This window comes from Chiloscyllium punctatum, chromosome 10, assembly GCF_047496795.1.
Source record: "Chiloscyllium punctatum isolate Juve2018m chromosome 10, sChiPun1.3, whole genome shotgun sequence".
Classification (NCBI taxonomy): Eukaryota; Metazoa; Chordata; class Chondrichthyes; order Orectolobiformes; family Hemiscylliidae; genus Chiloscyllium; species Chiloscyllium punctatum.
In genome coordinates this window covers 86,422,460-86,435,936 of record NC_092748.1, presented here as the reverse complement: position 1 = coordinate 86,435,936, position 13,477 = coordinate 86,422,460, and the positions used below count along the sequence as shown (strand labels likewise).

Here is a 13,477-nt window from a genome sequence, read left to right as displayed (position 1 = left end):
TGATATTGGGACTTGATTGGGATTATAGGCAGTTCTTCTATAATGTGATCATTGCATTCTTATACAACCCCACAATTTAGAAATGGTGCTTTAAAGTTTTAGTGTTGTAATTACATTACAGCCAACACACATTTTAAAAGTTTGCACTTTAGAAACAGTGTACCCAATTCGTCAGTCGTGTTAATAAAACTTGCATTATAGCAGAACTACCTGTGTTGAATTGTTTGTGTTTGATGTTAGGATTGAATATCAAACTGTTATTATTTCCCCTCAATTCATTTTCTTCTTTATTAATCCTGTCCTGAATATGCAAGGTTCTCCTGGTCACTCATTACAGTAGCTCGACCTTTTACTGCTGGGAATGTAAATTCAAAACCAATCCGCACTACTAATATTTCGCTGAGCAAGTGGTAATCTGTCGGCTTGCTGAGGATGGAGTGGAAGCAGTTTGTATTGAGTTATTCTAATTATTGTTATAGGTTTCCTTCAGGATTTTGGTTGATGCAGTATAGGTATAATTTATGTTAATTGTATGAATTAAGGTTAAGTGTATTCAGTTGGTGGTACTTTCTGATAATTACTTGTCCACAAATAAAAACAAATTGGTGGATTGCAGAGTTAGGAGCTATTCATTTGTTATGTTTTACTTTGTGACCAAGTGCAAAACTGAGTAAAGATTAACTTCTGGTCTCCTCCTTAATAACTGGTTTAACAATTGACTACATAAAATGCATGCTAACATGTGTTAGCATTCTGAAAAGAACTGGTGACTTTAGACAGATGGTTTCCAAACACACTACCATTCAAGACTGGCAAGTAGAGACTATGTGTGAGGATTCATCAATAACACCATTATCCCATGATACAATCACCCAGATAGTTAATGGCAACCTAGATGAGTTGTGGTCTATTTTCACCCAGCAAATTCTATCCTTTTGTTCAACCTTCTCCACATCAAACGACACAGACTGCCAACAGATTTTCATTCTTACAGCAGATGGTTCTCAGTCTATGAATATTATCATATTAATGGGTGAGATCACATCATTCATTTAGGGATTGGGAATTTTATGTTCTGCGAGGCTCAAAGCTTTCAATTCTTTCAAATGAGATTAGATTAGATTCCCTACAGTGTGGAAATAGATCCTTCAGCCCAACAAGTCCACACCGATCCGAAGAGAAACCCATTCAGACCCATTTCCCTCTGACTAATGCACCTAACACAATGGGCAATTTAGCATGGCCCGTTCACCTGAACTGCACATCTTTGGACTGTGGAAGGAAACAGGAGCACCCAAAGGAAATCCACACTGACACAGGGAGAATGTGCAAACTCCACACATACAGTCGCCCAAGGCTGGAATTGAACCCGGGATCTTGGTGCTGTGAGGCAGCAGTGCTAACCACTGAGCCACACTGTCACCCCACGGATTCCCATTGCCAATGCCATATTTAAACCCCAGCTGGGCACCAGCAGCCAGCAAGGGACTGCTATTCATGGTTACGTTGTCAAAAATGGCAAACAGAGGCAGGCTGGCAGCTAATTTGATGATAGAGATCTGGTGGTCCTGATGAACAGAGTGGTGGAGAGGAGGACTGTTTCCTCAGGATTGGCAGAAGAGATCATGGCACGAGAGCTTGACAGCCTGGTCTGAGGGTGTAGCCCAGGCGCGTGTGACATCTATAGTCCAGAGGAACAGCCAGCATTGCAGGAGGAAGGTTAATGATCTTCTGCCCTCCACAAGTGTAAGTGGCACCAGCCAATCTCTATTGCCTTGCACTCCAGAACATGTCAGCAGAATTTCCTCAGGGTAATGTCTTTGGTCCAGCCATCTTCAGTTACTTCATCAATGACCTTCCCTCCATCTTTGGGTCAGAATTTGGAACGTTCACTGCTGACTGCATCATGTTCAGCACATTTGTGATTTCTCCAGGACTAAAGCAGTCCATATTGAAATTTGGAGAGACCTGGACAATATCCAGGTTTGTACTGACAGGGTGCCAAGAAACATTTGCACCAGACAAATGCCAAGCAATGACCATCCCCAACAAGGGGAAATCGCACCTTCATCCCTTGGCACTCAGTGACATAATGATGTATATAATGATGTATTCTAAGTGAGTCGATGACGTGCCATGATGATGTGAACTTGTTGCATATCCAATGCTAACCTCTATAGACGAGAGAATGTAGATTGTCACTGTTGATCAAACATGCTGAGATATTGGGGACTGCAGGCCTAGGTGCTAGCCAGGAGGAGCAAACAGAGAATTGGAGTCACCAAGCCCTGGCTCTGAAGTTTATGTCTGAAATTGTCACCATCGCGTTTGTGTGAGAGAATAGGAAATTGATATCAATGAGGTACGATCAGATATTAACGAGATATAAATATGGGCAAATAAGCATCAATATCGAAATACTGAACTCAACTGTTCATATTTTAGGTGAAAATTGGAATTTTATTTTTCTTGATACCAGGAATCAAATTTTTCAGATCTCACTACACTTTTCCAATCAACTTCTCACCTCATACAGGGGCTGGGAAAATTCAGCCTGTCATTTGAAAGCATTGCCTGTTTCAACTTCAACCAATAGTATGATTTATCTGGATTAGTGATGCTGGAAGAGCACAGCAGTTCAGGCAGCATCCAAGTAGCTTCGAAATCGACGTTTTGGGCAAAAGCCCTTCATCAGGAATGATGCTATAGATTTATCTGTCTGCTTTCTCTTTTCAGTCACCTTTCAAATCTTCTCCAGCAGTATTCTTTTGCTTTCCAAACATTTACAGTCACTACATTTTATTCCCTTTTAATTTCCTCCGTGCTGATGTAAGCTATCATGTCACAGCTCATTCTACTAGATTTGGATTAAAAATGAATCCACAAAAATATTGAAGAATAACTTTTGTATATATTTTATAGATGATTTGGAGGAAAATATAGGTAATCTGATTAGTAAGTTTGTGGATAACACCAAAATTGGAAAATTTGCAGATAGTGAGGAAGATTTTCAGAAGGCAGAGCTACAGATATAGATAGATTTACAGATTTTGGCAAAAAAATTGCAGATGAAGTTTAATCTGGACAATTGCGAGTTTATGGATTTAGGAAGATCAAATTCAGGTGTAAATTAAACAATAAATGGCAGAATCCTTAGGAGCATAGAGGGATCTGGGCATACAAGTCCACAGATCCCTGAAAGGTGTAAGACAGGTAGATGAGGTAGTCAAGACATACAGCATATTTCATTGGCTGTGACTTCAAACATAAAAGTTGGCAAGTTATGTTACAGCTGCACAAAACTTTAGTTAGACCACATTTGGAATGTTGCATGCAATTCTGGTCGCCACACTACCAGAAGACGTGGATGCTTTTGAGAAGGTGCAGAGAAGGTTTACCAGGATGTTGCCTGATCTGGAGGGTTTTAGTTATGAGGAGAGGTTGGATAAATTCAGATTGTTTTCACTGGCAAGATGGAGGCTGAGGGACTGACCTGATATAGGTCAATAAAATTATGAGAAACAGGGTGGATATTCTGAAGCTTTTTCTTACAGTTGTCCTTTCCACTGTAAGAGGGCACAGGATCAAGATAAGGGGGAAAGTTTAGGAGGGAAGTGGGAGGTAACTTTTTCACACTGATGGTGGCGGGTGCCTAGAATGTGGAGGTGGTGGATGCAGGCACATTAATATTGTTTAAGGTGTATCTTGATAGACACATGAACATTAGGCAAGCAGAGAGATAGAAATTGTGCATGGGCAATACATAGCGGGTCTAAATAAAGTTCAGGAATCACTGCAGGCTTGTTGGGCCAAAGGGCCTGTGCCTGTGCTCTGCTGTATTGTATTGTAAGAAACAGCTGGGGAAACAATAGGGACAGGACAGAGCAATGTAATAGGGAAAAAAAAAACAACTCCCCCAATGAGGTTGAATTCTATGCTAAATTCTGTGGTGCATCCGAAAGCAGCAGCTGCTTTTAGATTTTTCTATGAATCCCGCAAGTGAGCCTTAGCAAGGGAACCAATTAGACAATGCTCTGCGGAGGCAATCGCTGCTGTTTTTCTTGTCAATGTAAGAATAAGAAAAACGTTTCCTGAATTCTTTGTTGTTGAAGTTGGAGTTAAAATTTGTTTATAATTTTCCATCTAAAAATCTCTGATTCTAAAATGCTGGAAAATAATCATGTAGACTTATTTTGCCGAAAATAATATGTTTTTTGACTTGGCAGATTACAAATGATGGAACCTTGTTCAGTAATTCAAAAGTCCTAACACTCTATGATGGGGTTTGCCAAATCTGTGATAATATGCCTCATGGAGTTTGTAAGTTGAAGGTAATTTCAGTTTTTTGAATATTGATACAACAGAAAGGTTGAATTATTGGTATAATCTTGCAGCTTCAAATGACAAATGTTTGAAAATAATTGTGATTTGGAGATGCCGGTGTTGGACTGGGGTGTACAAAGTTAAAAATCACACAACACCAGGTTATAGTCCAACAGGTTTATTTGGAAGCACCTTCAACATATTGCCTAGCTATCACTATTGTTAACAGCTAACCTGAGAATGCAACCTTTTTAAAAAAGGTTTTGTGATTTAACAGTGAAAGAAGTGAAACTATCACTGTATTCTAACAGATGAAAGGCTTAACAGACAATCAATTTTTCAATGTATAATTTCAGTTATATCACACTGTAAATTTTTGCTGTAAATTCTGTGTATTAGGATTGAGCCCTTCACTACCACCTGATGAAGGAGCGATGCTCCGAAAGCTAGTGTGCTTCCAATTAAACCTGTTGGACTGTAACCTGGTGTTGTGTGATTTTTAACTTTGAAAATAATTGGCATTGAGCGTCTCAGTTATGAAAGTAGAAGTTTTGGCCAGCTAGGAGTCAGCAAGTCACCAAGAAAGACCCTTTATTATAACAAGGATTTCCAAAATAAGCCATTTGAGGGAAAAAAACCCATTAAATAAGACTGGTTTCTCTTTCGAAAATGAAAAATTGTCTCCTTGTAGGAATGCACGGTACTTATCCGAGATTATCAAAGACATGCAAATGTATCTGGGGATATAGCTTATTAAACTTGGCCATTGGTTAACTTCATACTGTTTATCGAGGAATGGATATCTTACCCTTCAGGGCTTGCATCTCTTGACTTTTGCATAACTCCAATTCAGTTGTCATGGACCAGACAATACAGTCTATTTTTACTTTCAAATCATATAGCCTTATATATTACTGAATATTGAATGCCTGGCATGTACAATTGCTATAAGAACCTTTCATGAATTCTGACATCCCAAATTGCTTCACAGACAATGGAATACATTTCCTTAAAGCCTTCATGGTCATAAACCAGCAACAAAGTTTTAAACAGCAAACATCTCCAAACAAGAATTTGAAGATTTTGGGATAGGCTATATTCCCTGATGTTAATTGAGGAATTAGTATTAAGCAGGCCCCTGGAATTTATTCCCTGCATTACTTCTAAATTGTGCCATGGCTCTTTTATATTCCATCTGAGAAAGCAGATAGAGTCATACTCATAGAGTTACGGAGTCCTATAGTACGGAAACAGACCTTCAGTTCAACTTGTCTGTGCCAACCAAAAATCCCAATATGACCTTGGCCCATATCCCTCTAAACCCTTCCTATTCATGTACCATCCAGGTGCCTTTTAAAAGTTACAATTATACCTGCTTCCACCACTTCCTCTGGCAGCTCATTTCATACATACACCACCCACTGTGTAAAAACCTTGCCCCAAAGGTTGCTTTTAAGCCTTTCCCCTCTCACCTTAAACCCATTCCCTCTAATTTTGGACTCTCCAACTGTAGGAAAAGGACCTTGGCTATTCATCCTATCCATACCCCTCATGATTTCATAAACCTCGATAAAGTCACACCTCAGCCTCTGAAGCTCCAGTGAATAAAGCCTCAGCCTATTCAATCCTCATTTAACATCTCCTTTAAAATACAGAAGAGTGCAAGTTTTGTGAAGAGTTGTATCTAGGATACTTTGAATCACATACCAACCTTCATTAATATGCATAATGAGATAGATAAGCAGTTTGATGCTATGAATTTCATGCAGAGAATAAACACAAAATCTGATGCCTAATATAGCAATTTACACCAAGTCCTTTTTACCAGCATTCCTGTGTTTGCTCCTCTACGCTGTTTCCTGCTGTAGCAATGCTTGGATTTTAAAATTCTCACCCTTTTTCAAATCCATCCATGGCCTATCTGCCTCCTAATTCAGTAACCTCCTTTAAGCCTTTTGAGGTGTCTCCACTTCTCCGGTTCTGTGCTGTTGTGCATCCCCAGCAGTCTCCGCATCCAATGTATCATCCTTAAACACTTCTGCCACCTGCAATAAGATCCCATTACTAAGGGCAGCTTCCCCTCCACAAGCCTTTCTGTCCTCTGCGCCAACCATTCTCTTTGCCAATCCTTGGTTCATACCACTCTTAAAACCCCACCTCCCCAGACCGAATCCCAAAGGACCTTCCCCTGCAATCGTAAAAGATGCAAAACCACCTGGCACACCACCCTCCTCACCTCCATCCAGGGCGCCCAAGAGCCCTTCCACATGAGACAGAGGTTCACCTGCCTTTCCTCCAACCTTGTTTACTGTATCCAGTGCTCAATGTGGTCTTCTCTACGTCGGAGAGACCAAATATAAACTCAGGGCATGTTTCGCCAAGCATCTCAGCTGAGCCCACAGGGGCTGACCTGACCTCCCAGTCATTGCCCATTTTAATTCTCCTTCCCACTTCCTTTCTGACATGACCATCCTTGGCCTCCTCCATTGCCACAGTGAATCAGACTACAAATCGGAGGAACGACACCTCATCTTCCACCTGGCCAGCCTACAGCCCAGAGGACTGAACATTAAGTTCTCCAGTTTCAAACAACCTCCCTTTCTCAGCCCCTCCCTTCCATTCCTCTGGTTGACTCTTTCTTCGAAACAGATTCATTGCTCCCATCGACCAACCAGGTTTGTACATAGCAACACAGTTACTTTCATGAGAATAATAATATTGACTGTGGAAATAATAAATTAGATGCTACATTTAAAATCCTTGAAGAAAAGTATAGGAATAGCAACTGGACATGAAATACTGTAAAATGGTTGCAAATCTGTGATAAGAAACAAAAGCAGGCATACAAGTATTTGGTACCTGAGCTTTAAAAACAAAATATCTGCCTATATGTAATGCACTTCGTGACCCAAGTACTTTCCAAGCAGTGAAGTATGTTAGAAGTGTGAAATTAGTTTGCAAGTAAAGGCGTTACAAAGATAAAATTGCCACAAAAAAGCAGCAATTTCCACAAGATTAGGCAAGTGCAATGATTTATACACACTTGTTGCTTTATGTGATTGTCATTGATTATTATAGTAACTGAAAGCAAATTACTACTGATGCTGAAAACCTGAAATGGAAACAGAACATTCTGGCAAAGCTCAGCAGTTTTGGCAGCATCTGTAGAGAGAGGGACTGAATTAACATTTCTGGTCAATTACCTTTCTCCCCACAGTTTAAGCAGTCAGAATGTTCCTCGCATTTTAAATGCTGCCAGACCTACTGGATATTTCTACCATTTTCGGTTTGTGTTAGAGTGATTCTATTCATTGATCCTTGTGTTAATTTACAAATGTCACTCTTATCCGTAGGAAAAGACCTGTAATATAGATGGCCTATGCTTTGGTGAAGGAGACACAAATCCAACAAGCCTTTGTTTACATTGCAGGCCTGACATATCCAAATTCACCTGGTCTATAAATGAAAGTAAGGTTAAATTCATGGCTTTTGCATTTGATTAAGGGGAATTTATTTATTTGTTTCTGTACAGAAGATTGGGAAACAGTTGCTTTATTTGGATTTATTAACTACCTTAAGTTTTCCATTTCCTTAAGACAATCAGCCGCCAATTTACCAGCCATCTACAGCTAAGCTCCAGACCTTCTTTGGTGAAAATTTTGTTTACCAGTTCACAGCCATGGACCCAGAAGGATCTGCAGTGCTATTCTTGTTAAAATCTGGACCACAGAATGGCAGCCTATCACCTGCGGGACTTCTGATCTGGAAAGTGAATTCTCAAGAGTCTGGCAACTTTAGCTTTAGTGTAGCTGATGAATGCAATGCACAAAGCACGTATTCTGTTCAGGTGAGCACAGAAAGACCTATTTAACGAAAGAACTCTTAGAAGTTTATTTACTAGTGATCTGAACTATTTTTGAGCATTTCCATATAAAATGGCACGCCAGCTCATTTTGACAAAAATTAAGAAATCAGCTAGAATTACAACTTGTGAACATGCACGGAGTTGGTTACCTCAATGGGCTAGATAGCTGGTTTCTGATGAAGAGTGACAGCCACAGTGTGGGTTCAATTCCTGCTGAGGTTACCATGAAGGACTCTACTTCTCCACCTCTCCACTCACCTGAGATGTGGTGACCCTTGGTTTAAACCATCACCAGTTGTGCCCTTCTTTATTGAGAAAGCAGCCTTATGGTCTGGTCAGACTATGACAACTTGACTTTACCTTTAATTACCAAATAGACATTTGCAGATAAAGCTTCAAATAAAGAAAGGGTGTATTGCTACAACTGAGCAAATGCAACTCACTTTTAATGCACTTCCTTTACTTTTAAAAGAAAGGTACTTCTTACAGGAGAGTGTTCTTAAGTACAAGGAGAAGAGTAATATTTCCTTTGAGTTTATGTATGACATATTCCTATTGAAGTTACAGTTTAGACATGTAAGTATAATACATAATCAATGGTTAGTTATTGTTGGATTTGATTTAAGTCCTCTACATTCATGCACAGTTTTCAGTATAACAGAATATTAATGTGTCAATGCAAAGATTTGGCATGGAGGAATTTGGACTGTGCTGTGAAGTGACGTGTATCAGGACCAATTTCAAGTAATTCACCCATTGGGAAACTGACAGCATCAGATGCAACACTTTGTTACACACGAGTCCAATTTTACTCTCCACTGAAGCAAATAGAGCGTAATGTTAAATGGTAGGAATGTGTAAAATCATTGTCCTGTCCAATTTCTTTGGTTTCCTGACCAGCAATATTATGCTAAAATTGCCGGGGTTTCTCAAGATAGCAGCACACTTGTTTTACTTTCATCAGGGCTGTTAAACATGCCATTAATTTGCCTGCAGCAGGAACTGATATGTACTGTACAACTAAAACGCATTTTGCAAAGTAGCGACCTCATTAAATTTTACTACTTAAACCAAGTAGCTGTTAAGCAGGAAAAATTTAATTCAATATTGTCCAATTGATAATGCAATGAACAAACCAAGGTTAACAAACAGTGTAATTTTAGCATTGTAGTGACAGTCAGGAGGCCAAAGAAATTGGAAAGGACAATGATGGAGCTGGTGGGCACCTATTCTATAGACTGTCAAATGCCTCTTTTAAGGCTGGGAAATAACCACATCAGTCTATATTTTAAACCTGTTTTTTTTCTGGTCTTTTAGATAGAATTTGATGAAGCCTCTGTACCAGGGCAAAGAGTCATAGGATTTTAACAGAACACTACATGCAGCACAACTTGAGTTTCTACAAATTTTTTGCACGCATTTTTTAAAAGTGCTAGAAGCATATTCTGGCATAGTTCCCAGGATGAATTAATCACCAGTGTAACTTTTGGCCTGTCTCACTCATTTATGGGCCTTTTAAAAATACTCTTAAGTATCAGGCCATTAATTGGAATAAATGTTTTTGAGTACATTCCTTCCAATTTATTAGAAACTGACAATTTTTCCAATATAACTCGCAATGCTTCTCTTTCTTTTTACTTCACCCTTAGGCATTTATAATCTGATTACTCACTGGCTTGATTCGTTTTATTATTGTCATATGTACTGAGATACAGTGAAAAATATTGTTTTGCATGCTATCCAGGCAAATCGTACCTTATGTAAGTATTTCAGGAAATAGAATAGAAAGAAGAATATAGTGTTACAGCTACAGGGAAAATATAGAGAAAGATCAACTTTAATATATGGGAGGTCTACTAAAAAATCTAATGATAAAGACAGGGTGGGAGGGATCTTTGATTTATGTTGGTTGCATTTCTAAGACAGCGGGAAGTGAAGATGGAGTCAATAGAAGGAAGGCTGATTTTCGTTATGGACTGGACTGTGTTCACAAGCTTTAAGTTCTTGCAGTCTTGGGCAGAGCAATTGCCATACCAAGATCTGATGCATTTCCAAGCTCTGAGACCTAAGACTCTGCTCTTTCCCCCCGCCCCCCCACAACTGGAGTCTCACCTTACTGATTGCAGTCTGTGGGTCAGGAAGGATAGGTTACAACACCATCTCCATAATAATCCTCAATATCAATGCTTCGTAAGGCTGCATACTCATGTCCTTACTCTCTTCCTTATACACTCATGACTGTGTGGCCAAATTCAGCTCTAATTCCATTTACTAGTTTGCTAATGATATAACTGTAGTGGGTTAGATCTCAAACAATGATGAGACAGCATACAAGAAGAGATAGAGAGCTTAGTGGCATGGGGTAAAGACAACAATCCCTCCTTCAATGTCAGCAGAATGATGAGCTGGTCATCGACCTCAGGAAGCAGAGTGGAGGATATGCCCCTGTCTGTATCAATTTGCTGAAGTGGAGAAAGTCGAGAGCTTCAAGTTTCTTGGAGTAAATTTCACTAACAACCTGTCCTGGTCCACCCACATCAATGCTACAATCAAGAAAGCACACCAATGCCTCTTTCCTCAGAAGGCTAAGACAATTTGACATACCCACAAAGATACTTACCAATTTTTATAGATGCACCATAGAAAACATCCAATCTCTGATGTGTCACCGGTTAGTATTGCAACTACTCTGCCCAAGAGCACAAGAAATTACAGAGAATTGTGAACACAGCCCAGTTCATCACAAATGGAGTCTTTAGAGATGGTGCAAAAGAGGTTTACTGGGATGTTGCCTGAATTGGAGTGACGTTGCTATAGAATGAGCTTGGATAAACGTGGATTGTCTTTGCTAGTGTCGGAGGCTAAGGAGTGAACTAAAATATATCAATTGTGAGGGGTGTGGATAAATGGAGTCCTTTTCCCAGGGTAGAAATGTTCTATACTAGCAGGCATAGGTTTAAGGTTAGAGGGGGAAAGTTTAAAAAGAGATAGCCGAGGCACAGTTTTTATGCTGAGAGTGGTAAGTGCTTGGAATACACTGCCGGGGAGGTTTGGAAGCAGATATGATAACAACATTTAAGAGGGATTTAGACAGACACATGAACAGACAGGGAATAGAGGGATACAAACCATGTTCAGGCAAATAGGATTAGTTTAGAATAGCATCATGGTCAGCACAGAATGGTGGGTTGAAGGGCCTGTTCCTGTGCTTTACTGATTTACGGCCTACCACTCACTTTCAACTGAAGGAAGGTCAGGCAGGTGTGAAACCTGTGATCATCTCTTTTCAAGTGGGAAATTCTAAAATTAAGTATCTAATGGCACTTACAATTTGATGAGGTTTATCTCTGATGAAATATGACTGCTTCTTGAAAATAAATGAACCAATATTGTTTAAGTTGAAAATACCTGTCCTTTCTCTTATGAGAATAAAATTCCAACTGCTCAAATCTTTTTTTCCTTACCAATTTACAGGGTGTTTTATTAAGTCAGTTGTGAGAAATTAGTTGCTGTGTCTCTCATCTGAAAAAGAAATGGTATTACACATCATACTCTGAGGCAAGTTAGACCAGCAATTGGCTAAGAAATGAGTAGCTTTGGAATGGTTAGTCTGGGCATTGTCACCCTGCAGGAGAAGGATCAGCATCAAATAAACTAATGGATTGTAAAGCAGGAAATATGCTTTAAATTATTGTCACTGCAGATATTTCTGCTGTTTTTTTGGCAAACAAATGCTGTTGTATTTCACTCAGGTCAAAAGTGAAATGGCCATTAGCACACTTGCCACAGTGGTACCCGCAACTCTGAAGGTAAAGAAAATGACACACATCAAACAGAAAACTTACAAGGGCAATGAAAAACTAAATTTACTTTATATATTTGTTATTAAAACAACACGTGCTTATAATTGTGATGATGTGTTATTGTAGTGCTGCCTAAGCTGCCTCAACTGTTCCTTATTTTCCTTTTATAGGTTTTAGTGAAGCCATGTGGCTGCACTAATGGTGGAACATGTGTTACAAATATCAATTTCCCCCCAGGAAGTGGTGAATACCTCTGTGTGTGTCCTGTTGGTTTTGAAGGGGAGCTTTGCCAAGAAAACATAGACGAATGTAAATCAAATCCATGTGGTGTTGGCACCTGTGTGGATGGCATCAACAACTACTCATGCAACTGTCCAGCTGGTCTCACAGGTAGTACCTCTATTACTGTATATAAATAATACCTTAGATAACAATGCAAGTTACATTAAAATTGAAAAGATGTAAACATATTGAATCTTTCAATCAGATATGGCTATGATAAATATTAACTCTTTCACATTACAACAAGTTCTGGATTCTAACATTTGTTTGGTATGTTGTAATTATATGAAATAATGTTTGCAAATAAAAGGGGAAAGTATATTCGTATAGAGCCTTTCATGGCTGCCAAATACCCAAAGGGTTTTACAGTCAATTTATTAACTTTGAGTACATTCCCACTTGTAAGGTGGGTAGTACACCAGCCGATTAGGTAGCAATCCCCTTCATACAATAACAAGATAATGTTTGTTGGCGGATAGGTCTTGGGGCACAGTGAATAGCTCCCTTGTTCTCCTTCGAAATAGAGCTATATTCATGTTTTACGTCCAGCTGAAAGGGCAGGTGAGGCTTCAGTTGTACCAGGTGGTTAGCTGAGGAGTATTGTGCATCATATGGAAGCAGCAACATTCATTTTTCTCTGCAAGTACCCTGTTGAAAGAGGATTAAAATGTGTTTAAAGACAGTGAAAAACAAATTCTCAACCAATGAATGAAACAGAGCATCAGCATACACCCTTAATATCCATGTCTTATCTATTTCTGTATGTCTATCCACATGAGAGTGGAGATTTTAGGAAGGCATGGTGTTTAGATTAGATTACTTACAGTGTGGAAACAGACCCTTCGGCCCAACAAGTCCACACCGACCCACCGAAGCGCAACCCACCCATACCCCTACTTTTACGCCTTCCCTAACACTACAGGCAATTTAGCATGGCCAATTCACCTGACCTGCACATCTTTGGACTGTGGGAGGAAACTGGAGCACCCGGAGGAAACCCACACTGACACGAGGAGAAAGTGCAAACTCCACACAGTTAGTTGCCTGAGGCGGGAATTGAACCCCGGTCTCTGGCGCTGTGAGGCAGCAGTGCTAACCACTGTGCCACCGTGCCGCCCATAATTTAGTTTAGAAGGTTATAAATTCACAATTCATATTTCTTAATTATCATTGATTAAAGATAGTTTTTTTTTGGTACTAGCCA

At 39.6% G+C, this 13,477-nt stretch overlaps 1 protein-coding gene across 6 annotated transcripts in view; it reads left to right on the top strand.

The window, feature by feature from the left end:
• Positions 1–13,477, top strand: part of LOC140482362 (von Willebrand factor D and EGF domain-containing protein) — a 303,821-nt gene that overhangs the window by 209,200 nt on the left and 81,144 nt on the right. For all 6 annotated transcript variants that reach the window (XM_072579721.1, XM_072579723.1, XM_072579720.1 and 3 more), the window contains 4 exons: positions 4,227–4,331; positions 7,677–7,791; positions 7,920–8,170; positions 12,162–12,381. In XM_072579721.1, the coding sequence (XP_072435822.1) occupies positions 4,227–4,331; positions 7,677–7,791; positions 7,920–8,170; positions 12,162–12,381 (691 nt within the window). The remainder of the gene's footprint in view (positions 1–4,226; positions 4,332–7,676; positions 7,792–7,919; positions 8,171–12,161; positions 12,382–13,477) is intronic.